The 26,875-nt window shown below is 43.9% G+C and overlaps 1 protein-coding gene across 3 annotated transcripts in view; it reads right to left on the bottom strand.

Moving 5' to 3' along the window:
- Positions 1–1,174: 1,174 nt before the first annotated feature.
- MMADHC (metabolism of cobalamin associated D) overlaps positions 1,175–26,875 on the bottom strand; it is an 86,609-nt gene continuing 60,908 nt past the window's right edge. For all 3 annotated transcript variants that reach the window (XM_078681756.1, XM_078681758.1, XM_078681757.1), the window contains exon 8: positions 1,175–1,885. In XM_078681756.1, the coding sequence (XP_078537882.1) occupies positions 1,691–1,885 (195 nt within the window). In that variant the 3' untranslated portion in view covers positions 1,175–1,690. The remainder of the gene's footprint in view (positions 1,886–26,875) is intronic.

The raw sequence follows: 26,875 nt of genomic DNA, 5'->3' as shown, positions 1-26,875 counted from the left end.
AAAGAGAGAAAGCAAGAAGGCATAAATGAATGCCACCGATTTGGATAGCTACTACTCCAAGTGCCTGGGCTGAGAGCCACTGCTTCCTAAAACATGGAGATTGTTGCACCACTCTGCTCTAGATTGAGGGTGGGTGGAACTCGTGGAATTGGACTCCGCTGAGTTACCTAAAGAATCTGTGAAATACAAAGGAGTTCTGCCAACGAACGGAAATAAGCACATCGGGCTGTCTGCGCTGTGATTTAGTGCAGAAAGAGCAGTTTGCGCTGAAAAATTCAGCACGAACAGCAGCATGCAACGCGCCACATGGCGTAGGTACTCCAGGTGATTTTGCTGCTGCTCGAGTAGATTTTCTACTTGAGCGGCAGCCTTCTGATCGGAAATAGTCATGAACGCCAGAGTTAGCAAAATGTCGCTGGATGTCCTCCTAGCCCCAAGAAAGCGCGCTAGGGGATGCCAAATCTCGCTTGCCAACTTACCGTCTTGGACCCGCAGGTACAAAAAAAATTCCACTTTTCGGTGATAGGCAGAATTTGGACTGAATGCCACGTTACAAGAGTAAGACAGTTGCCAATATTCTGCCTGAATATTTCACCCACCCCTACACCCAAAATCCCATTTATAAAGACAAGTGTTATTTACTTTCAATTTAAAACTCAGTCAATAGGGCCTTTTTGCAAAATATTCCATCTTTTGATTCCATTTATTGATAACCTGGGTGAGCAAAGTAGCTGGGAACTGCAACGGCCAGTGAGCAGAAAACATACCTTGCAGAAATTCACCAATCCAATCCTTGTACAATAAACTTAAACGTAAATGTCATTATTCTAAATTAATGTTAGTGTCATTTTTGGATTGGTGTTTTAAGTATAATTAATCAAAACGTGTCCCCTGAATTTCTCTTTATTTTTCAGGAGTAATTTCACCAGTAATGTTAAATAAGAAGCCTCAACATACAGACAGATATGGCCACCGGTGAATTAAAACCAAAATTGGCTTGCTAGTAGAGAGGAGTGCTGTCAACTTCTGTTCCACAGTAAATCAATGTGGGTTTTTAACAACAAAAAAGTCCAGTATTTTGAAAATCGTGTAACAGGACATATTCAAATTGACACAGTAACACTCTTACAAGGAGATTTGCAAAGTCATATTAATGCATGTAGAGTACACAGGATAAAATAGTATAACTCAGATTTAATTTCAAGTCAGGACACTAAAACATGTACTAGGTCAACATCTATCCATCTAAAAACAGGTAACGTTAAGGATTGAAAAAATGTCATTTTAGGCACTCCTGATGATTTTATAACCCCTAGACTATAACAATAGAAATATGTATCACATACAATCTGATAATATTTTAACAAGTAAAACTTGTCAGTAGACACAGATATTTCTCATAACAATTGAGCCTAGTTGTTATAAATCCTTCAGAAATGACTCCGCTTGGTGGCAGCCCACTCCTCAAATGAATGGTCCAATTTTTATGGTTCACTAAGTGGATTTCTTTCGCTTTGCTTAATGAGGTATTTTAAATATTCTGATAACAAAAATAAATATAACGTTTTAATATTTATATTAATAAACAGATGCTTAAAATTAAAATGTATCCCCCAATGTTTTGTGAATCAAATTGTCAATCATAATGGATAATTAGGCAAGCTTGGAACAGCAAGCATGCCAAAGTCTTCTAGTTTTCTCCCAATTTTTTCATGACCTGGCTATCTGGTGGAGCATTCGTAAAAATACTTCCCACAACCACATGGGTTCCCCAGAGGTTATGGCGAATAACTTTGCAGCAACCCAAGTCATCAATAGAGAATCCTAGATGCAGATAACGTTCATCTGTTTCAAAGAGCGTGTTGTTGGTGTAGGGTCCAAAAAACTGAAACAAAAAGAAAAAAAAAAAAACATTAGACACCTACAATACTCCGGTATATATCCTATTTCCGTTGCTTGATTCTGCTTTCTTTTATTATGAAAAACAACATAATTTGGACAAATGTTATACTTTATGTACCTCTCATGCTTTAAGTGACATACAGTGACAAGATCATTTTAACCAAAAACTCCTGGGACTTGGAAGGATGCCAAAATATGTTATTTTGGTATGCCCTTCAACTGTTACTGAGTAGATGTGGGTAAATTCAATGCTATAAATGACTAATTTAGAAAATATTTCCATTTGACAGTTAGTTAAAGATAAGCACGTGTGATTGTAGGGAAGAAGATTCTGAACCACAAGGATCATACTTTTTTTTTTATTGTAGACCGCTTTTCGTGCGGTCTCACCTAATAATAACTTTGGTTAAAAAACAGATTTTAGCTTCATCATCCAGGGCCCACCTTTTAAGATCAGCTCCACTACTGCACAGTTGGGTTAAAGAGCTCTAAATAGGTAATACATGAACGTAGACACATAAGCACATGCATGTGTGCACCTTTGTACAGGTTGAGAGAAGAGACTCTTGTCTGTCTCAGGCTGGTATCTGCATCCAGATACCAATGGGACTTAGGAGAACAAGTATAAATTGGTTAAGGGTTCCTTATTCATTAAAGTTCAATTGAGGATCTATGAGAAAATGTTACCATTGGTAATGATCTTACTGTTATTCTAACAGATTTCTTAACTTGGGAATATCGCTAGGCACCACACTGGATCAAGAGAATCTTCTCAGTAATTCACTTGCGCAATGGCAAGTGACATCGTGCAGCTTCAAATCAAGTTAGTCCTGCTTCAGATGTGACCGCAGATCCCTTCATAGCAGCCACCTTCATGAACTGACCTCAGTTTTTTTCTGATATCGGCCCACGCCTTTGGGCACAAAGCCATCAATAACCAGATTGAGCCAGTGTGCAGATCTCTAGACTGGGAACATTATCAGTATGGACAAGACAAGTCCATTCCACAGATTGGAGGGGTGTGTGGGTGGGTCGGTGAGAAATCAGATATTAGAAACGTTATCCACCAGAAAAAGCATTACCAAAAAGCAAGCATCTTGTGCTTCTGATGGAAACTTCGAACCGCAGATTCCCCACCTTATGAATACAAACCAAAGGAGTATCACCTGAAGTGGTTAGCCTGTAGAATGGCTCTGCCGAACCGGATTATCTAGGTGGTAGTGCTTCATGAATGTGAGTGGTGATGCCCACGCAGCAGCCTGGCAAATGTCAGAGATTGGCACACCAGCACGACGTAGGAAGTTGGTGTTGTAACCTCATGGTTTCCCCCAGTGGTACATTCTGTCGTCCCCTTCCCTGCCCGGTCCTTTAGAACCCTCCTTGGGGAGTTCATGATAGAATGTTGGGAACTCTTGCTGGGTTGACGAGGAGAGTGGATGATCAGATTAAAAGTTCCAGTTCTTACCTGCTCTGGAGTCTACGTTTTCTTTGAACTTTAACACTGGCGACGTGCTGCGAAGGGGGCAGCTGATCATCCCCCCTTTGTCTACTCTCTCCTCGTGCTGTTCTGGCATAGATTTATCCGTCCATCTCCGTCCAGCTGGTCCTGCTTGCTGCCTGAGTTAGAGGGAGTGCCACCCTCGCTGCTCCATCTTTGGAATCCAAGGCTATGGTGGATCTTACTGGCCCTATCAGCGTATCGGCCACAGGGCACACTTTGATCGTTACCCGTTGCTCCGCTGAGTTTCCCTAAGGGGTGTGAAGACTTCTCTGCCACCTTGACGTGAGTCTCAGGGAGCGGAGGTGAACTTTGGGATATCCCCTGTGCCTTCGGACTGCCAACTTTTCCGCTTGAATTCCTGTCCCTTCGTGTCATGTAGCCGGCTGCCGGTGCCTTCCTGAAGTACTCTTCAACCTCCCTCTTCTGTCACTACGCAGCCCTGCTGACACCCTGCATAGTTTCCGTATGCTGGAGGATCAGCTGTAAAAGTTCCCTGCCTCCGTATTCCTGACCCAGGATTCCTTCATGAGTCTCACCGCATGCCCTCAGTAGATCGGAACTTCCTTCTTTGCTGAAACTGCGTGGGCGTGCGGAGGTCATCTGCCGTACCAGTACCTCAGGTAGCGGCGTTTCAGTGATTTTTCCCTGTGGACCGCTACTTCTGCCGTGCAGTCTTTTTCGAGGAACCTGTGCGTCCTGGCCGCCGCAGCCTCACGGCCTTCTTATCGTCACCACCTCCGCCGCTTCTGCAAGCTAAGGGGACGACTTCCCTCCGGCGGCTCGACGTATCATCAGCGGGAGGCAGTCCTTTCATCGCAGGCTCTGGCGCATCAACAATGTGAGGGCCGTTCTTAGTTTGTTCCTTTTGACGCCCCAGCTTCTTTTGTCCGGTTTCCTGTTGGTAAGTTTAGGTCATCGGAGCGCACTTTCCTCCACAGCGCTTCCCCAGCCTAGGAACACGACCATCACACGGTTGTCACCTCCTGTTTCCCTCTGCCCATTTTCTGTGACAGTACTTTTGAAGCGCCTTCCACTCAAAGTAAGGTCCTTTTCTAATTTACATTCAGGGTCACGTGGGTCATTTTTCAGTGCCATTCCAGGTGACACGCTTGCACCCTGCGTGCCATCCTTGCTTCCTCTACTCAGAGACTATACCGTTTAGAGGACACCCACCAGTAAGGGTATTGCAGAGTACTTTGTGGGGACCTGCACCGCTTTTTTCAGTAATTAATGCATTTCCAGCAGCATCCTGACATACTGGTTACCTAACTGTGTTTCAATCAGTATCGGTTGTGTGTCTTCTATTTCTCTCTCAGGATCCTCTCCATTGTGTGTTATCATCTGTGACACACACACTCTGACATCGCCCTGTATAGCTGCAAGTAATATTCCTTGTATCTGCTTCTTGTATTGGTTATACCCAAGTGTGCTGTTCCCCAGTGCGATCCTCTCAAACTTGCCAGTATGGGTACTCCTGGTATATGTCAACCACCATCCTTTCTGAATGAATGTGGTGACCCCGAGATCCACTGGAAGGATTGGACCAAGTTATTTGAATCGTACCTGATCGCTATGGAGGGTGAAAAATTCTCAGCGTTTCGGAAACAACATATACTGTTGCATAACTTGGGTGTTCATGGGCGTAAAGTGTATGAAACTCTACCTGAACCCAAAGTGGAGGATGATGATTATTTTGATGTGTATGAGATCACACTTATGAAGCTAGAGAAACACTTTGGGGACAAGGTCAACGTGGTACTTGAACGCCATAAACTTTTTAGCAGAGTACAAGGGAAAAATGAATCTATTAATAATGACATCGCAGCGTTGAGAGGTCTATCTCAGTTATGTGAATTTGAGGATCTCAATGACTCTCATAAAGATCAACTCGTCAGATGCACGAACAACAGCAAGGTTCAAGAGAAACTACTTGCAAAAAAACCCACACTTAAAGATGCTATCTCTATTGCACAATCTATTGAACATACGGCGAAGTGTGTAAAAGAAATGAGAGCTAGAAAAGAAATAGTGGTTTCTGTGCAAGTTGAGGCCACTAGCAGTGATGTACTTAAAATATCTAACAAAGGGGCCACTAAAAAAATACTGTCCACTAAACCTACTAAAGAGGGCCACGGGTTAAAATGTTTTAGATGTGGCAGCAGCAACCATCTGGCCAACAGCCTTTTTTGCACAGCACGAAATGTTTTGTGTAAAAAATGTGAAAGCTGAGGGCATCTAGCCAGAGTGTGTAGAGATGGTGTGAGTAATGTCAACATAGTCCATTCTAATGAAGAACCACAGACCAAATTTGTGTTTCAAGTAAAAGACAGTGATTCTAGCGCAAAACCTAATTACCCCAAGTGTACAATACTCCTTGACAACAAACCATTAGAAGTATACGCTGATTCCTGTTCACCGTTCACCTTGGTAAATCTTAAGGACTTTGAGAGTTTGCTGGGCCGTAACAACGCCACCTTAAATCCTCCAGATATATCACCCGAAGGATACACTAGAGACCCCATTCCTCTCGTGGGCATGGTAAACAACCAAATAGATTTCATCCACTGTAGGCAATGTTAACATAGTTGAGTGTGGAGCGAACCTTCTAGGATAGCAACATCAGAAGAAGTTAGGTATCATTCTGGATCCCAATGACAAAAATCAAGTCATCCTTGTTGACCTACCCAACAACAAGCAGCCCTTGCAAGAAACTTTTCCCAATTTGTTTACGGATAAACTAGGTAAATTACGCGACTTCCAACATAAGATCAAAGTTGACAAGGTACCAAGCCGGTGGTGCACAAGACACGTCCTGTACCACTATGCCTTAAGGAAACCCTTAAAATGGAATTGGGCAAATTGTGCGAAATGGGGGGTCATCCAACCCATAGAAGTATCTGAATGGCTAGCACCATTGGTTATTGCATCGAAGGCCAATGGACAAGGTATTCGGCTTTGTCTGGTCACTTGTGGGCATTTTTTACTTACCTTGTTCCCTGCCTTCACCGCTAGTCACTTTGGTCTCCCTCCCGCTGCCCAGTTCTTCATCTTCGCAGCCGCTGTGTGGAGGGGGACTACATCCTCCAGGCTCCTTTGCGGCGGAAGCCGCCACCGTCATTTCCGCACCCGGAGGTGCTTTAAAGAGAGGACAGCCACGGTGGAGCGGGCGTTGTCTGGTCACTTGTGGGGGCATTTTTTACTAACCTTGTTCCCTGCCTTCACCGCTGGTCACTTTGGTCTCCCTCCCGCCGCCCAGTTCTCCATCTTCGTGGCCGCTGTGTGGAGGCAGACTACATCCCCCAGGCTCCTTTACGGCGGAAGCCGCCACCGCCATTTCCGCGCCCGAAGGGGCTTTAAAGAGAGGACAGCCGCGGGTTCGCGCGCGGGCCTCACCGGGCAAAGGGCGGGCAATCTGTGGTCATCCGGGGCCAGAGGCTGGGCCACCCCTTTTGGCTGTATGCTGGGACTTTGATTATTGAGAGATTAGAACTCATGGTAATTACTCTGGGCCCTGAGGATTCTGTAAAGTGACTCCTTGCTTGGACATTTATTTACAGGTCGTAGCATGGAGGTGGTTGGACTGGGCCACCTCCCCCTCAGCACCCACCGGACACTATTTTTACCTCATGGTCAGTGACTTTTTGGTGCCAGTACAGCTATTGTGTTATTGCATATCCAAGTTGAAGTACTTGAAGCACTCCACCTTTATAGATCTTCCAATAGGAGTAATGATTGTCGTAGGGGGGTAGGTGGTTCCAGTGTTGTAGGCACACTGGACGCTTTTCTGACGAGGGCAGCGTCTGTTTTAAACAAAGAAATCATACTTACAGAAAGGCGACTGTCTTTAGAGCCTCGTCGCGTTTCATCTGAAGCACTTGTTGCAGGCTCATTGTTCAACTCTAGACCATCTAGAGCCCTTGCAAACTCTGCCTATTACCCCTCCTATAGCCTTACCAGCCAATCTAACACTCTCTACTAGTGGGTCTACTCTTTCCCCGTCACCCGCAGCTAAAATTCTCACTAGAAACCTGCACTTGTGTCAAGCTAAGGGTAAGGGCAAGGGCAGGACCCCTGTCTCTGCCCCTGTGTCAAAGAAAGGAAAGCAGGGGGGCTGCCGCACACTACTCGGCAATTTTATTCGCCTGCTAAGACCAGGGGAGTGGTGGGTGGGAAATCGCAGGGAAATATAGAATCATGTACATCTACGGCTACTGAGAAAACTGTACAGACTTGCGGGTTATCAGGTGACTTTACTGCCAGTTTATTGGGTAAAATAGAAGACAAGCTACGGTTATTGCTCAGTCCATTATTATTACAGCTGTCTGAGATTGAACAGAGACATGACAATATAGAGCAAGGTCTATTGGTGCCCAACCCTATTCCCATAACTCAAGTAAACAGGGGTCAGATTGCCTCTGGGGTAAGTTCACACTCTGTAACAATTCCAAAAGACACTACTTCTGCCCCTGGGCACGCTCAAAGCATGCCAGTCTTACCCAATGATGATCCTTCTCCCCCACTACCCAGTGTTTCAAGAGGGGTTCCTGCAGGGGTGAGAATAGTAGGACCAAACAATGTTAATGACCGGGGTGGTTAGGCTGATTCAAAAGATCACTTTAACTTGGTGCCCGAAGCCACTCCATATACTGTGGTACTGACTAATGTTCCCAGATTATCATTAGACAAGGATGAACACTGGGCATCACTGAGAAATAAGTCACTATTCTACCTAAATAACAAAACAGGGCTAGGAGACCATTTATTTAGGGAGTTTAAAATGGCTCGCAAGGTTTCGTGGATTGACAGGTCAACCAAAGCTTGCAGGGGTGATTGTGTGGTGCTTAACTTTGGCTCTCCCTCCATAGTTAAAACGATTTTAGATAGAGCTGGTTCCAGGCTCTTTTACGAAGCAGATATAAGTATCTTACCTCTTGGTTTTTTCTATAAGAATCAACCGTTGCCTATCCCACAGGGTGTCTCACAGGCCACCTATGTAGCCCATGGACCGTACGAATATAATGTACCAACACATAATGCCTTTAGCTCACTTTCCGGTTTGGACAGTAATGATTGACTGGGCAATCCCGTACACAATGATGTATCATTTCCATCAGTAGTTCCTGTGACTAATGGTTCCCATGTAATATTGCATACGGAAAGTGCCCAGTCCCTGGCAATTGATGCTGGAGGCCCTGAACAAAGCGGTAATCTAGATGTGCCCATTGGTTGCCTAGTAAATGCTCAGGGTATACTTTGTATTGGGAACGATATGTCCCAAAAGTTGAACTGTGTTTTGACCAGGAATAGTGTTGATCCTTGTGAAATTATTCCTGATTCGTCGTCTCAACTTGCAGGGTTGAGCATCAGATCATGGAATATAGCGGGTTTAACAAATAAGACTGTTTCAAGTGAATGGTCCTCTTTTATTGAAAGGTTTGACATTTTGTGTTTCCAAGAGTCTTGGGCGGTAGATCAAGTTGTTCGCCTAGGCTATGTTAATTTTTATAAAAAGCTGTTCAAGGTGAGCGGGGTCGCCCCAAAGGAGGATTAACAACGTGGGTCCGGCAAAGTTTAAATTGGAGGTTGGACGAGATATGCACAGACTCACGCGATGTTCTTATTATAAAGGTTAGCAAATGTATATTTCCGGACTTCCTCCTAATTAAATGTTTATTCTAGAGGATTACAAGGAGGGAAGGCCACCCAAACTGTGGTGTTCCTTGATGAATTCTTAATTAGTTATGGAGGAGGAACTCAGACTAATGGCTGGCGATTTTAACTGTACTTTTGAACCACTGGACTATCATGACATGTTTTTAACTGTAGAGGAGGATGCCAAGTGGTCAATACCGCCCCTTGACCTGGAGCCTATTAAGAGATGGTCCGGGGCCACTCAACAACTCAAAGTATTGTGCCTTGAACACGGGTTGAGAGCTGCCAACGGTCGTTCCTTATCAGACAAAAAGGGGTCACCCACGTTTGTCTCAGGCTCGCCTTCCAGTCGTATTGAATATTTTCTTCTATCTATGGAGTTTTGGGTTTTTATGAAAGATATGAAGGTCATTCCACGTTTGGAGAGTGATCATAATCCCTTACTCCTTTATCTGGAGGTGAGAATCTCAAATAAAAACTTAATACAGGAACCAGAGGTAGATTCACCAGAAGTTTTTTTAACAAACGATTCACACAGGCTTAAATGGTCAACTGTGGCAAGAAAGGCGGACTAATTGGAACTGATGGATAGCGTGCTGGCTAAAGCCATAGTTACCCTACAGGATGATCAATTACAGGGTCCCCTTTTGTCTACGGCTACTGAGGTCCATGAAACTTTTTTTTACTAATCTTAAAAAATGTTTTACTGTCCACTCAAAACCAATACAAACCTCTATAGTCCAAAAGGCTGCTGTCTGGTATAATTCTGCCTGCTGCTCTGCCTATGCACAATTAGCCTTGGCTATAAAAAGCAAGGATGGAGTTTTGATACGCGAGAAAAGGGGGGCCTATAAGGTTGTAAAATCTCTAGCCCAGAGGGCTTGGGACGAAGAACATTGGAAGGACTTGCTAGGTTCCTGCAAGGGAAGGGACATGACTGCCTTCTGGCATATAGTTAAGTGGGGTAACAGGGACCTTAGCAATATACCATCTAACAATGTGTCCCCTGATTTATGGATAGCCCATTACAAGGGCCAGTTTGCAGTTAGTCAACTAGATTTAGCTCCTTTTGTTATGTCCTCTCATGTCCCTATAGCAATTTTTACCCAAAAAGAAGTAGAAACTGCTCTCCTTCAGGTCCCAAGAGGTAGAGCTCCGGGGCCTGACTGTATCCCTGCTGACGTATTTTTACATGCTGTCGACTCCTGGGCACTGTATATTCAATTGCTTCTTAATGCTATTGCCCAAGGTGCTTCTCTCCCATGTTCCTGGGCAGGTGCGGTTATCTTACCGGTTTTTAAAAAAGGCGATCGTTCGCACCCCGGCAATTACAGGCCCATAAGCTTGATTAATTGTGTTCAGAAAGTTATTGCCAGGGTGGTTTTAGGTAGAATTCAGGAATGGTTGGAGGATTCAAATATCATCTCCAATCTCCAATCTCCAAGCAGGGTTCCGCCAATCAATTAGCACTGTGGACCAGGTTTTAAAATTTATTTTTAATAGATTGGCGAACTGTTACATTGGGGGAAAAAGGTGATCTATGCTGCCTTTGTTGACTTGAAGTCAGCATTCGACCTGGTTCCCCGTCCTAAGCTTTGGTCAACCCTTTTGAAATCGGGCCTACCACTGGAGCTTTTAGCCCCTGTGGTTAAACTCCATACCGAGAATTATGCGCAGGTCAGGTATGACGCAGCAGGTCGTACTACGGAAAATTCCTGGTGGAGAAGGGGGTGAGAAGGGATGTGACCTTGCACCAACTCTCTTTTCCATTTACATAAATGGGGTGGTTAATTATTTTAAAGACTATCCCACAGATGCTCCGTGTTTAGCTGGCAATAAGACCCCTCTCTTAATGTTCGCTGATGATACACTCATATTATCAAAAACTAGGCAGAGCCTCCAGCGAGCCCTCACAAGGTTTGAAGAGTTCTGTGCAGACCATGACTTAATAGTGAACGTCGACCAAACTAAATACATGGTGCTGCAACATTCAAAGAATGTCATCGGGGATGTAAAGATGAGTGATGGGTCTCTTGAACAATTGGAAACATTTAGATACTTAGGGGTTCTAATAGATAGGAAACTTAATTGGAAAGCCCAATTAGATAGTCTCACTGTAAAACACGCCCAACTTTCTGGTGTGTTGCTCAGAGAGCAAAAACGGTCATATACCAAACCAATAGCCCCAGTTCTACAGATATATAACAACAAAATAGGCGCATCTATCTTATATGGAGTATAAGGAGTTGTGGGGTCACTCCAATCTGAACAAACTAGTGTTGGGCCAGAACCAATTTTTGAGGTCCATCATTGGTCTCCCCAATCTACACCGACAGTTCCTCTCCTCTTGGATTTGGGCTGTCAATCAATTAGAGATGTGGCCAGATACAGGTTGTTAGCCTACTGGAGGCGGCTCTGGGTTACTCCTGAACTTGAGCATTATGCCCAGGCAGTCCTAGTGATGAGGGATATGGACACTAAACATACGATCCTTTGGTTTGCTACTATAAAGAACCTGTTATATGATTTAGAGCTGAAACACCTGTGGGATACCCCTACGGGAAGTATTTTTCCTAGTAAAATGGAGCTGAAGGCAGCTTATTGGAATCATATCACCATGAAGCGGTTTTCACTTTGTTCACATGGTTCCTTGACAAAGGCTTTTATTGATAAAATACACGAAAGTAAATGGGAGGGTTACTGGGATCTCATCACGTCTACTCGCGACAGAAAACTATTTCATTAGTTCATGGTTGGAACCTTGCCTTTACATTCTTTCACCTCTAAATGGTGTACGGCAAAGTCTAGTGATTGTCCCTTCTGTCCAGACATTAAAGAAACAGTGACCCATGTCTTTTTTGTTTGTGAAGCATATACCGCACCCAGAAAAAAATGGCTTAAACCTACATGTGCCAATATGGGTACCAGATCTTGCCTAGAGGCCTTCAGAATTTTAAAATGTTCTGTTGAAGGCCCAATTGTGGTTGGAACTGCTACATTCTTAGGCTGGGTATGGGTGCTTAGATGCAAAAATGTGAAACACATGTCATTTCTTTATGTGTTTGATTTCATAATATCATGTGAACTTATTAATTTACTGAATAATCTTACATGTGATCCATACTTAGTGTACCTTTGTAAACTGAAGCCGATTTTATCTTATTTTATAATGAATTTGTTGTGGACTGGTTTTAAGGGTTTTTATAACTTATTTATTATCAAATTATTGTCGTTTCCAGGTGTCAAACGTATGTATTCTATGTCTGTATTATCAATAAGCTGGCTGTTGTTATTTGCCCATTGTATATTTAGGCTAACTTTTATGGTTTTTTTTTTTTAACAACCAAAATAAAGTTTATAAACTGAAACTGGTATTCGGCTTTGCGCGGACCATCGCTGTCTCAATGAGAACATCTGGATAGAGAGAGATTCCCTCTCCCCAACATAAACGAGATGTTAAGTACCATGGGCAAAGCATGTTATTTTTCAGTCATCGAATTATCCATGGCCTATCATCAGGTTGAACTTCACCCTGAAACAAGACCGCTGACAGCATTTACTTCACCGTTTGGGGACTATATGTTCGTAAGAATGCCGTTCGGCCTAGCCTCAGCGGCTTCCATTTTCCAAAAAGTGATGCAACACATTCTGAAGGGTGTCAGTAACACCCTCTGTTTCCAAGAGAACATACTAATGTACGGAGCAACAGAAGAGGAGCATGATGCAACCCTAAATGTGGTATGCCATAAACTCTTGGATGCAGGGTTGACAGTGAAACTGGAAAAATGTAAGATCAAAGTCACATCTGTTGACTATACGGGACATACCATTTCCAGGGAGGGTTTTAGGCCCAAACACAGTTTAATCCAAGCAGTCAAAGATGCTCCATATCCATCTAGCAAAGATGAACTTAAATCTTTTCTTGGGCTAGTAGAATATATGTCCAAATTTGTGAGGAACTTTGCGGATCTAGGTGATGGATTACGCGATCTCCTCAAGAAAAACACATCGCTTGAATGGGAAGAGAAACACAATGAAATGGTTGAAAGGATAAAACAACGCATTTTGGAATCGCCTGCTCTAAGCACATTTGACCCTAAAAAGAAAACTGTTCTAACTACAGACGCATCAGGTAAAGGGTTAGGAGCCATGCTCTCTCAAAAAGGAGACGGTCAAGAAACTATCATAGCATTTGCATCCCAGTCCCTGAGCTCAGCAGAACGGAACTACTCAGTTATTGAGAGGGAGGCATGGGTATGCTTTTGGGCAGTGCACCATTTAAAAAAAAAAAAATGTGTGGGGTATAAAATTTGTAATACACACTGACAACAAGCCTTTAATTTTCATGTTTGCGTCCAAACATATCCAAAATGTGTCCCCACGGATAAACAAATGGGTTCTGGGCCTTGAGAACTTCTGCTTTAAAGTAGAATACTTACCAGGTCCTGAGAATGTTGTTGCAGACTATTTATCTAGGTCACCTCATGAGCAATCACAGTGAGGAACCTTTGGATGTCCCCATTCTTTCAATGCATCTTCCCTCACTAACAGAAGAAGAATGGGATGAGAACATGAAGAAAGACAAAGTCATGGTGGTACTCAAAGAATTCATCATCAACGGATGGCTTAAAAACCTTTCTGAAGTTCCTGATATCGTTAAGGATTATTGGGAAGTGAGACTTGAACTAATCCTCATGACTGGTCGTATACAGCGAGGTGATAAGATCATCCCCCCCCCCCCATAGAATTGAGGAACAAAATAATCGATCTGGCCCATGAGGGACATTTAGACAGGAGCCTCACAAAAAACAAAGTTAGAAAGTACTTTTTGTTTCCTAAAATGGACTCACTGATTGAACTACAGGCCAAAGAATGCTCCAGCTGTTCCAAAAGCGACAAGATCAAAGTCCTTCACAAAGCCCCTCTCTCCCCTGTGGATGTCCCCATGGTACCATTGACCAAATTAGCCATAGACATTATTGGTCCAATGGAGGCCCTGGGTCCCCAGAAAAAATGTATGTTTGTTCTCGTGGACTACGCCTCTCATTGGGTAAGTTTCAGGTTTACGTCATCCACCACAACGATCAGTCTCATCTCTTTCCTAAAGAACATTTTTGTCTATGAAGGTATTCCAGCAACTCTCGTAACGAACAATGGAGTGCAATTTGTTTGAGACAATGAGAGAATTCTTGGATGAACTTAACATAAAACATGAGAAGTCTGCACTCTATTGTCCGAAAGCAAACGGTATCGTAGAGAGGGTGAATCGCACACACCTAACACACCCAACAGCGTCACAGGAGGGTCCCCCATTGACTTCCTGAGAGGGAGGGAACCTAGCACAAAAATGAACCCCAGGTGGTTGGAGGTTGGGAAAAGTGTTGCTCCTGCTCTAGACCAAAGCAATGAGAAAGTCCACCTACATCAACAAAAATACAAAGGGCCAGATGTAGGTAATTTTAATTTACCACCTCTTAAATACCGATTCATACCGAATCGGTATTTAAGAGGTGGTAAAATAGAGGGGGGGGGGGATGTAGGTATTTCAGGTTCGGTAAATACCGAATCGTTAAGATTCGGTATTTACCGATTCTATAAATAGCGATTCGGTATTGCCCATTGATTCCTATGGGCCTTGCAGCCCATAGGAATCAATGGGCAATACCGATTCTGTAATTACAGAATCGGTAAATACCGATTTTAGCAAGGGTGCAGGGGGCGTCACTTTGACACCCTCTGGCACCCCAAAAATAGGCATGTGCGCCATGTGGCACACAGACATGCCCTAAGGGCATGTCTGTGTGTCACATGGCACAGGTGTGCATGCACACCTGGATTTGGTATTTTACCACCCAATTGGATTGGGTGGTAAAATACCGATTCTTAAAGCCCTGTGGCACTCTGACATGTGCCAGCTACATCTGCTTTTACAGAATCGGTAATTTACAGAGTCTGTATTTACCAATTCGGTATTTTTACCGAATCGGTAAATACAGAATCGGTAAAATACCGATTCTGTAAATGCATGCCCTACATCTCAAAATCCAATTACCGGTCGGTAACGGCCGAATTCAGCCGTTACCGACCGGTAATTGGCCACCTACATCTGGCCCCAAATGTGGTATGACAAAAAACATGCGGCCAAAAATCGTGATTTCAAACCAGATACTCCTGTGGTTGTCAAGAAACCCATACATGTGCAACCCGGGTCGAGCAAGTACTTTGATCCCCTACTAGTGGACAAAGCAGGCAAGAATGTAGTTCACCTAGAGAATGGACAGACTTGGATTCATGATAGACTGGTGGACATATCGTAATGTTTTTAAACCTTTTCATTTCCCTATATAAGGGAGATGTGTTGTAACCTCATGGTTTCCCCCAGTGGTACATTCCGTCCTCCCCTCCCCTGTCCTTTAGAACCCTCCATGGGGAGTTCATGATAGAAATGTTGGGAACTCTTGCTGTGTTGACGAGGAGAGTGGATGATCAGATTAAAAGTTCCAGTTCTTACCTGCTCTGGAGTCTACGTTTTCTTTGAACTTTAATAGTTGGCTTTTTATGTAGTGATGCCAATGTAAGGGTACACCATGTAAAAGGCTCAGACGACCCTTACATGTTTTATAGGGCTTGCTTTAACAATCCTGTGAGGAAGACAGAGCACGCATTCCCCCCAATAGCAGTAAAACCCCACAAAGTACGGGTTGGATTCCTTACCCTGACGAAAACTACCAACCAGCAGAATCCCCACCACTAACTGCCGACTCTTCCCTCCTCCCACAGGAAGCCAACCCGGATGCAGTATGGCAGCTAGCAGGCGGGGCGGAATACACCCTCAACCAATCCGGAGCCACACTGGGAGGTTAAGAGCGGCAGAAAAAAGGACGGATCCGGAAAGGAAGGCGCAACCGCAGGAGAGGAGCTGGAAGAAGATTGCTTAAGGACCCAGGAGTTGGAAAACAACGACGCAGAGGCCGGATCGGGAGAAACTGAAGACGAGAGCCCCGAGACGTGGACAGAAGAGTGGTGGATCCCAGAGGACGTGCAAGCTGCCACAACTCAGGAGGGTTGTGGCACGTAGCGGTACGTGGTGGATGAAGGGACTCAGGGAGGGGGTGGGAAGGATAAACAGGCGGCGGGAGGCGATAGTAATCAAGGGATAGGGGAGTGCTCTTACTGGGGATCCTCACAGGCGCCACCATTGTTTTAAAACCCTATGCACACCCAGCCGGAAGCCTCACTGCCTTGACCCTTCCCTCGGTACCCCATAATTACCCTGCGTATCCCAATAGTAAAAGTTCAGCCTTTACTTAAACTCTTCCACGGGGTGTGGTGACAGTCGCCTTTGATTAAAAGGAACAGGTTCTGACCGCTGCTTTCTTTTGCTGGTTTTCGAGCTTACTCCGGGACCCCGGCATAGCATTAGAAACCCGTAATAGGTTTCTGGAGTACCACGAGGTAGAAGGGAAACCTGTAATAGGTTTCTGGAGTGCAAAGAGGGAGAAGGGAAACCCGTAATAGGTTTCTTAACTGCGCAAGGGGAGAACGGCCATCAAGACCCTAAGGAACACTACTACAGTGCCCTGGTAGTCGTGAATTAACAGACCTCCTTTCCAGAAATCAACCTTTTAATTTATCTGGACTATTTCTTTGCCATTCATTTATACTTTGTCCTTAATAAACCTCTCATTATTGACCCCATACGGCCTCTTCGCTTCTGCTTCCGACCATCCCTCCAACAAATCCCTAGTGTTCTATTTCTGAGAGTGTGGTTGAGCAGCTTAGGCTTATCAGAGGTGTTACGCATTTGTTGTACACACACAGTCAAATGGTTCACAAACACTCAAGAAGTCCGAGACCAATTTATAACAACAAAGCAGATTTTTATAAGAATATAGATACCAAGATCTATAGTACAAGGGAGATATCTGTTTTAAAGTGAAACAGAAACATAGCTAAAACAATGGTTTTGGAGGCAAGCACCTCGAACACTACAATGTTACCCTATAGGAGAAAATCACATATACCAAACAGGTGCAAGTTAACTTCAAAGGTGCCCGTTGGGACTTAAGGTGCTAGGGGACCAAGGTCCAAAGAACCACCAGCAGTTTCATTTAACCTGTTCTGGTTTTTCCAGGTATAGAGGGGATGGTAGCCTCGAACTCTACATCGATAAGGTCAATGGTGCTTGAAACAAAGATTCCAAGAGGGGACTCGGTGGCAAGTCTGGGTGAACCCATAGGGGGGCTCAGGACATGGGGACACCTAGGCCAAGGGTACGCAGTCAAAAGTCAAGGACCCGGACTGGGGAGCTCAGGTACAAAGGTGCTTGGCTGGCTGGCCACTTGAGTTTGAGGCTCTTACGGTTGACGGTATACCTGCAGAGGAGAGAAAAACGAGCCAGCAGGGCCACTCTGGTCGTGGGTCTCGTCTGTCCTGATGTTTCTTATCGTGCAGCAAGGCTTCCAAGTTGGTGGTGTCCAGGCTAGACGTGAAGCAAGCCTTGGCTAGTGCAGGTGCCCTGGTACTCAAGGTATCCTTGGTTCTCGCGGTGTTGTCTCTTAGTCCTTGTTCTCAGAAAGTCGAATCTGCGGACCTGGTGTCGGGGGACTCCATAATACAAAATTTAAGGGTGTTTGGGGGTGACTACGAGGTATTAGCCAATGGGCTACCTAAGCATAGGGTGACCACACACCCCTCCATGACCACTTTCTGTGAGGAGTGGGCATACTCTTGAACCAGTAGTCTTCATTTCACCAAAACAAGAGGGTAAAACCCTTCTCTGGATGTTCACTTCATGTCGCCCACTCTAGGTATGTGGCTGGCCTGCAGGTGAAACAACTCCTGAATAACGAATCTCCTGTCTTATGAATGAAATGAAGATTTATAAAGCGCAGGGGTTACCCTGAGGCGTCCCAGCGCTACAGACTCTGCAAGCTGAGTGCAAGGAAGATTAGTCAGGGTGAGAGAATAGTAAAGTTTTTAACTGTTTGCGGAAACGGAGTAGATTGGATTCTGAACGTAGATTGAGGGGGAGGGAGTTCCAGAGTTCAGGGGCGTTGTAAGAAAAAGAACGGCCTCTACTTCTGGATTTTTTAATCCTGGGGACTGTGGTCAGTGATGAAAAAGATGACCCGAGGTGTCTTGCCGGGTTATGAGGGGTAATCAGAGGATGGTTATGATGCCACATGGGCCCCACGGCAGCGTGTGGCATTTCCCCAGTTCTGGGGGGGAAGCCAAAGTTGCAGGTCAAAGGCGTCAGAGGCCTTGAAGTCTCTGCCATTGATAAGCTAAATTGCTAGCCATCCTTCTGGAGGCGGTGAGAACACCTTCTGAAAAACAGGCTTTGTTTCTGACTTTTGAGAGTACAGGCTCTCCCTTGCAGGGAGTCAGAAACCAGTCGGTGGTGGCAGGCTGGACAATACCAGTCATTCAACACAGTAAGAAACTAGTTGGGCTACAGGGGGTATCTCTAATAGGCTCTCTGGGTGCACGTCCCAAATCGGATACTGGCATTTTAATAAGACATGTTTTAAACCAAGCATCATTACTCTCAGTGAAGCCATTATGTAGCTGGGTAACACGTAAGGACCACTGTCCTCAAAACGGCTTCCTGAGCACTTGCAATGGAACTAGACATCACAGGGGCACACCTGATCGTGCACAAGCACCCTCACGTGCAATATAATGCATCCTACCGTAGGATTATGAAGGCCTGCTGTAGGAGTGACTTACATATAGTGCAATCAGTGTACATGGCCATTGCATACAGGGAGTGGGCAATGTTGTGTTTTCAAAATGGCTGCATGTAGTTTGTGTCCGGGACCTTTTGGGTGGCACAATACATGCTGCAGCCCTTGAGGATCCCCTTTACTACCCATGCCCTGGGTACCAGGGGTATCCTTTACCCACGTCTTACTAGGGCGCCAAAGTCCTTGCAAACTGGGTTACAATCAACTTGTGTAGTTTTAGGGAATGAGCACGGGCACTGGGTCCCTGTTAACAGGGAGCCACTGCACTTCCAATCAAAAGCATCAGTAGGCAAAAAGTGGGGGTGACCATGTCTAAAAGAGGCACTTTCCTACACACAGTGGTAGCTACCTTTGCTCTGTTTGGAATGACAAAGTAGGCCCTCTGGAGGCTGTTTATGGGACAGTCCATGACCGATTTGGATACACAAGGCAATCCATTTGGGAATGGGTTTTATCGGAACAGTTTTCACCAATTTTTGTGCCATAGACAATAAAGTCTTTCTTCCTCTTTAGATAGGTGTGGCGGGGTGATATCTGATCAGGAAGGGCGTGCAATTCTGCCCTCGCACTGAGAACTAGCTTGTCCGGGAAGGTGGTGTGGGGCTGCAGTACAGAGTTCATGTAATTCACACACACAGGAAGCTGAACTAATCGCAATGAGGAAATACAAGTTACTTACTTTCAGTAATGCTTTTTCTGGTAGAGACTCGAGCCAATGGCAGATTCCTCACCTTAGAATATTCCCCAGGCATCAGACTGGATCCAGAAAACCTTGAGCAGTACCTGTGCACCCCAGCGGCTCTGCATCGACAATGTCCACGTTGGAAATTACATACATGGTTCCTATATAGGTGCCACCCCGGTGCTCGGACATCCGTTTCTTTTGTGACTATTTCTGACCTAAAAACGTAGAGCCATGTCAGAATGATTTGTGGGCAGCGTGCAGCCTCACAGGATCTTTGAGGTAAAGAGCATTTCATAGCTGGGTAGATGAAGGGGTGGTGAGAAATCTGCGGTTAGTCTACCAGAAAAACTGTTACCGAAGGTAAGTAACTTGTTCTTCTGATAGAGACTTCTCACAGTAGATTCCTCAACCTAAAATAAATACCAGAGCAATAGCTCCCCGAAGTGGGTCTGCGAACTGCCATAAACAAAAAAAGTCCTGGAGAACTGAACAGACAAAATGCCTGTCCAGATGGACCGGACTGTCTAGGCAGTAGTGTTTCATGAATGTGAGAATTGATGCCCATGTAGCAGCCTGACAGACGTTCAGGACAGGCAAATTACATGCTAATGCAGTAGTAGCTGCCTTGGCTCTGGTGGAATGAGCCCATAAGCCTTCAGAAGGCTGCTTCCTAGCTAATGTAGCATACAATCCATTGAGACAGGTTCCATTTTTGCACTGCCTTGCCTTTTGTGGCTCCAGCAAATCCAATAAAGAGCTGATCGTCCACCCAGTATTCTTTGATGCGACGATGTAAAAGGAAAGGGTTCTTCTTGGATCCAAACAATGGAGTATCTCCTCTTCCTAGGAAGGGTGAGGCAGAGAAAAAAAATGTCCGGCAGTGTGATGTTTTGGCCTACATGTGCGGTGTCACCACCATCAACAGGAAGGAGGCATGTGTCCCAAAAAACTGTTTGTCTGGGTAAAGGCTTCTCTACTGGGGATAATAGAAAGAGCATGAAACACACTCTCCTGGCTGAAGTAGTTGCCACTAAGAAGATTGACAAATGTCAGAAATCTCAAAGGTCAGCTGTGCACTGGTTCAAAGGGAGAACACATGAGAAATGTAAATTAAGGTCCCACTGGGGCATAACAAAAGGGTAAGCAAGAACAAATACTGTGAGCCCTTAAGAAAATGTGTCACAATGGGTCACAGAAAGGGCTGATTCGGCACCCGTAAAAAAAGCTGAAATGACAGACAGGTAACCTTAAACAGTGACTTGGGTGAGGCCCTACTGTGACAAAGGAAACACAAACAGCACCTTCGAGAGAGAGGCAGAAAGTGGGCCAACTTGTCATGAGCAGCACCACGCCAAAAACTCGTCCCAACTGCAGGTCTATATGTACTTTGTTGAGGGACACCTAGCTGCCAGAATAACATCGCAGAATTCGGAAGGTTGATTAAATACTCAACTTTTGCAGCTCAATCTCCAAACATGAGAGGGGGGGGGGGGGGGGGGGGGGGGAAAGAGTGTGCAGGTTCATATGCAAGCCCCTGCCCTGTTGATGTGAAAGAAGATCCTGATGAGCCACCTGATGTTTCACCAGCAGGATGCAGGTGGTCATTAGACACATGAGTCTCAGAGTCAGTCTCATTGAGATCCAAGACTGAAGCTAAAACATTGGGATCATAGCGTGAAAGTCTCAGACTCTCTGCTCCGGAGAATAAGCATGGAATTGCACTATGCCCAGAATAGCTCCAATAAAGTGGTGTCTTATAAGTCAGCTGTGACTTTGGCAAGTTGATAATGAATCCCAGCAAGTGCAGGGGGTTTGCTGTAGTCTGTATGTGGGTGACTACTGCCGGAGGTGAAACTCCCTTCAGTAGTCAGTCATCGCGGAGGGGGAAGACTGAGAACCCTGACCTTCGAAGATGTACTGCAACCACCATCAATTTCATGCACACCCCAGGGGCACAAGTGAGACAAGGGAGTAAAGTGAACTAGAAATGCTCCTTTCCCCCTCCAGTTGATGTTGCGGTTGTTTGAATAAGGGTACGCAGTACTGCCTATCCTACATTAGCTTGCCCTTTGATGCACAACTGACATGCTACTTCAGTAGGTCAAAACAGCACCGATAATTTATGCCTGTGTCAAAAGGACTAGGTTAGGGTAACACAGTCGTTTGAAACACAACTGACTATAAACTTTAGGCCGGATTACGATGTCGGTGGTAGGTTTAAAGTCCACAGTCTTATTATGATGACCGCGGTCAGAGTTTCAACCGGATGGGGACTCCACCGCGCTCAAGGAGCCCGTCGGCAAGCCATAATCCCTTAAGGACAGCGTTTCCGCTCTCTGGAGTATAATTTTGGTTTCCGACAGCCAAACCTTATTGGCCTTTCCAACATGGATTGGCTGTCTGAAACTGATTTTGGGGGCCCTTAGCAGGGCCACCGTCCTTACTGGCCCTCCGCATTTGGCCTCGGAGGCACCTATGGTGCCCCAGTAAACATCCCAGCAATGGTGCAGGGATGTCTTAAAACTTCAATTTTTCAATGGGAGCTAGTGCAGCGGGTGGTTTCACCCTGCTGCAAAAGCTCCTATTAAAAAATTGAAGTTTGCGAACGCACCATTGCGCGGTCGGTACAGTCGACCTATGGCTGTTTGGTTCCGTACAAGACATCGTAATTAGGCCCTTTGTGTTTTGACCATGCTTTTAAATAAATGATTTGTGAATGTTAAACATGGATTTCTCTTGTTTATGTTTTATACACCTATTTTGGCACTGCATGAGTACTTTTGCACTTATGGCAGAGCACCTTAGCAGGAAATCACTGTAAACTTGATTGGTGAAATGTTCTCATAAATTGTCATCGGACAATGACTTTTGTACTTCTGTTTTTTCTTGAAAGGTTTTCTTTCTCTATGCAATAGGTGAATCCGACAGAACCACATTGTCCTGTGGTGCAGCTCTCCCTCCGCATATAGCCAGGACACTGCATATCTATCTAAATGTTTTTCATAGTCATTTCTTTAGGATTTTCAAGCAAAGTTGTAGTTCAATCTTCCCATGATGGCCACTACATTTGCCTGCATATTCATCCTCCAGCTCCAAACTTAGAGCTCTCACCTGGCTAGCATGGAGAAAAACTTCCTTGAGCATTCCAAACTATTTTGCAACGCTAAGACGAAGATGTAGGCTTTAAATGCATCCAAAACTGCCCTTCCTGATTGAGTATTGCATGCAGAGGAGTAAAGTTTGAAAATGTGTTAGCACATATTGCTTGCTCTAGATATCTATCAGGACCTTGCTGCAGCACTAATAGTATTAGTGCCCTCGACAATGAAACCAGCCTTGTAGAGGTCTTGGACTGGTCTAGTAGTAGTTTCAAGACATTGTTAAGGTGAGCCCCCCCCCACCACCAAATATAGCATGGGATTGCTCACATTGGTCTTAATATGTTTTAACCATCATGACATAGGTGGTGTTAATACAAGCCTGCACTCTAAGAAAGCTACCGCCTCTCCATTAAGTATCCCTTCCTGCAAAATGAGCACACATGTACTTCTGAAGTGGATACCATACGATTGAGTACTAAAGGACAACTACAACTGGCCTTCGACACTAGTTAGTAATAAATTAGTCCCCTGCATCAAGACTAAATCAATCCTAGGACTACTACGGTCTTTTAAGGAATTCCACATTTTGTGCAAATCACGGAGGCCCAGACAATCTAGGTGAAGAACATTCCGTCAGAAGAGATGGGACAAGAATATAGAGGTTTTGTTCTGGGATAAACTGACAAACTGTTCAAAGAGTCATAGTTGAAAGTGCAGTATTTTAGCTATGGAGTTAATTGGTGTGGATTATTTTATCAAAAATGATACCTAGATATCATTACAATGCACTATTGATGGCAGATTTGCTGGAAAGGAGGAGACTAATGAGATAAGGAAAACACACTTTTTAAAGGACTGAGTTTAAACAGAGAGCACTCACACAATCTAGAACAGTTTGTGTAGCTTGGGCAAGACTTGGACACTATTGGCAGAAGTAAACTTTAAGTGGATGATAAAAATTCCAGAGTTCTTGAGTAAGTCCCCGAGTGGATCTATGTACAAGATTTACCAAAGTTGGGGCCAGAATAGGGGAGGTCTGACTTCCCTGTGTAAAAGCAAATGAAGTAGAAAAGCTGTTGTTGATTTCGAGGAGCTAGGACAAATTAGCCAGAAGCACCAAACCATTCGACCCAGTTGACCTTGGATTTACATATAAGCTTTAGGTTCACCTGTGACTCAAAGGTGGGACAAAGATTGTCAATACATTTAACCTTTAGACCAAATGGAGCAGAGTGTGTGGGTGTTCTTGTTTTGCTCTTAAGAGAAAGTAAGCCGTTAAGAACGTTCAGACATACATTCATTAATTCTGCAGGTGGAGGCATTGACATCATTAGTACTAATAAGGTGGAGTTTGTTCAAAGACAGTGCAGCAAAATAATTGTCATCAATCATGATTTTTGGTGCCTCAAACCCAGATTAATTCCTTTATAAAGTAGCCAAAGGTTGTTATGCATGAAGAACAAGGAACAGTGGACTGGGACATGATCAGACCACTCAACAGGTTATTAGATCGCTGGAGATAAGCAAAACACATTAAAACGTAGATCCTTTAGTGTCTACAAGCTTAAAAGCAGTAATGAAAAATATAATTTACAGAGAACAGATGAATTGCAGAGTCTCTTTGATCACTCCAGGCTGGGATTCTCTTTAAGGTGTTTGCATCAGAGAAAATGGTTAGTTAGGAGCACCAAATTCCTCAGTAAGGGTAAGAGTGTCACCAGGAGGAATAAATATGACCCCGAGTCTAATTGGGGAGTACAGTGGCGATTTGATTTCAAGAATCATACACAAAAAGAGGAGTACGAGTTAGTGGTGATCTCCTAGTATTGAATTGCTTTAAGTTACTGCCAGACCTGCCTTCATGATCACATCGTATTGCTGAATTGAAAGGGATGTCCATGAAATTGTGAGGTGTTCTGGAACCATGTCTCAAATGAGAATAAATAAGTCAAGGTTTTGGTGGAATAAACAATTTCCTACCAGTATTTCACAACTGAGCAGCAGTTGTGCATAATGCAATGTGGAAACAAATTGAGACGCGGCTAGAGGTTCTACCTAGATGTGAGTGTGGTTGCGGACACAGGACTGCATTTCAGAGTTATGTTATGCACCCTTTAAAGCAAGGTGTCAGTCAGCCCAGTACCAACAGTTCCTAAAGTACATAGAACATTCCAAGACCCGTGGAAAAAATTTGTACTGGCTAAAATTCCTTTATCAATCACTAAACGCAAACACATTACAACACACTCTCTGCAGGATAATGCAGTGGGGAAAAAGGAACATTTCCTTCACAAACAAGTAGGTGCCAGTACCATATGTTTTGCCTTTTGAATACAGAGGTGTACAGCCTCCTTGATGATACTGCAACAGAAATATTTTCCTTCGGTTATATCAATTGGGGGAATATTCCAGTTTTTCCTAACAGAAAAGACGGGCATGGCATATGTACCATAATCATTTGGAAAAAATAAAAACATTTGTAGGTAAGGGATCAAAATGGATGTCTTGCAACCATTTAATCACAGTCATGTTCATAAATATGTATATTGGATCTACAATATATCCATTCCACACTAATGGCTTGCCTTCGGTTCAAAATATGCTGCAAGGTTATTACAAAATGCCTTCCAGCACGAGGCAGGAAATTAGGCTTTCAAGGTATTTCCCTCCATTAACTGTTCAGTAATAAAGATGCCTTCAGTTCACTCCACGAAAATGAGAGAGTGGAGAGAAGATCCCCACGAGATTTATCCTTTCTAAATGTACTACTCTCGATTGTTTCCTAGTACAAGGAGATAAATTAAGGCACCGCTTATTTCTCGGTTGAGTTCACTTATGATGTAAGGTGGGTCCACAGCCAATGGCTGTAAGCAACAGCCAGGGTAATGGTTGATTTTCTGAAATGTATTGTACCCCAACCTCATAGCCGGGACATAGAGGATGAAGGAGAGAGAGTAACAAGGAGTGATAGCATGGAGAAAAATGTTGTCAGTAAGCAAGATACATTCTTGAATAAATACTCATGAACTGAAATGAAGATAAGCATCACAATAACACCTTCACTAAAATGTTATGTTGGTGAGATGAACACAACGGCCAAGATAAAGGAGGCACAATAGGAAAAATGACAGGTAGGTACTGAATTAGTTTATACTCATGAAACTCATATCTCCACACACGTAGCTTCCTGAAAGACTGCACAAAGTAGCTAAAGCATGCTGTGCAAAGAAACCATGTTTTTGAAAATAGTGAGGCCATGGGCTGAATTGAAACACTTAGAACTAAAGGTGAAGAATAGTGTTACTGATCAAAACGGAGGTGAGAACTATGACCCCAAAAGAACATTGGCAACATTGTGATTTTTACTCGGATTTGTATAGGGAGGAAAACATACAACTGTTAACGAATTGGTCTCCAGAGAAAACGGTGGCACGTCACCTAGTGACACTGAAAGATTAAAGGAATTATTCACAATGTAAGTAGTTACAAAAGCAGCTATGAATCTCCCATGGGGGAAAGCAGCTGGGATGACATATTATATACAAATTTTATAAACCTTTCTCAAAGGAATTAGCTCGGCTATTCTAGTTAATTACTAACCGCCTGGCAATTACTATTTAGGGACACATTAATAGCGCTATGTTCGCAACAACAAAAAAAAACAACAAAAAAAAAACAAGAACCCTAAATTCCAGGAGTCTTAACCCATTTCACTGACAAATTCAGACACTAAAGTCAATGCAATAATAAGAACAAAACAGATGGTTATTAAAACAGCACACCTATTGGACCCAATGAAACCTAGCTTTATATTTTTTAGAGGCACCACTGGGCACATCAAGATGGACTCCACAATATTTGATGTTTTTGAATCAGAGTTTAGTGGCTAAAATGATTCTCTTGGAAGCCAGAATAACAGTTGGCACGGTCTACTGGCCCTTTCTCTATAGAAAGAAATATAAGGGAAACATGAGCTTTTGTCTGCAATTAATTAAAATCTTAAATAAAGGTTTAAATACAAAACTAATTGGCTTAATCATATCATCTGAAATGTTTAACAGCGGATGGGGGCTGAAGGAGAAGAACAATTGTTGCATAAGCAATAAGCCCAACATACTTACTGCTGAACGGTCACAATAGAGAAGGGAGCTCAGGTGTTTGGGCAGCTATTTAGTTACCTACTTAACTTGGATAAAACCCAAACATTTTACAACAAAAAATGATTTTTTGTTTAAAAAAAAAATGACTAGTGGAGACCCTAGATAGATTTACATCATTCCCAACA

Source organism: Lissotriton helveticus, chromosome 3_1, assembly GCF_964261635.1.
Source record: "Lissotriton helveticus chromosome 3_1, aLisHel1.1, whole genome shotgun sequence".
Lineage (NCBI taxonomy): Eukaryota > Metazoa > Chordata > Amphibia > Caudata > Salamandridae > Lissotriton > Lissotriton helveticus.
Note: the sequence above shows the minus strand (reverse complement) of the source record. Positions and strands in the feature narration are given on the sequence as shown.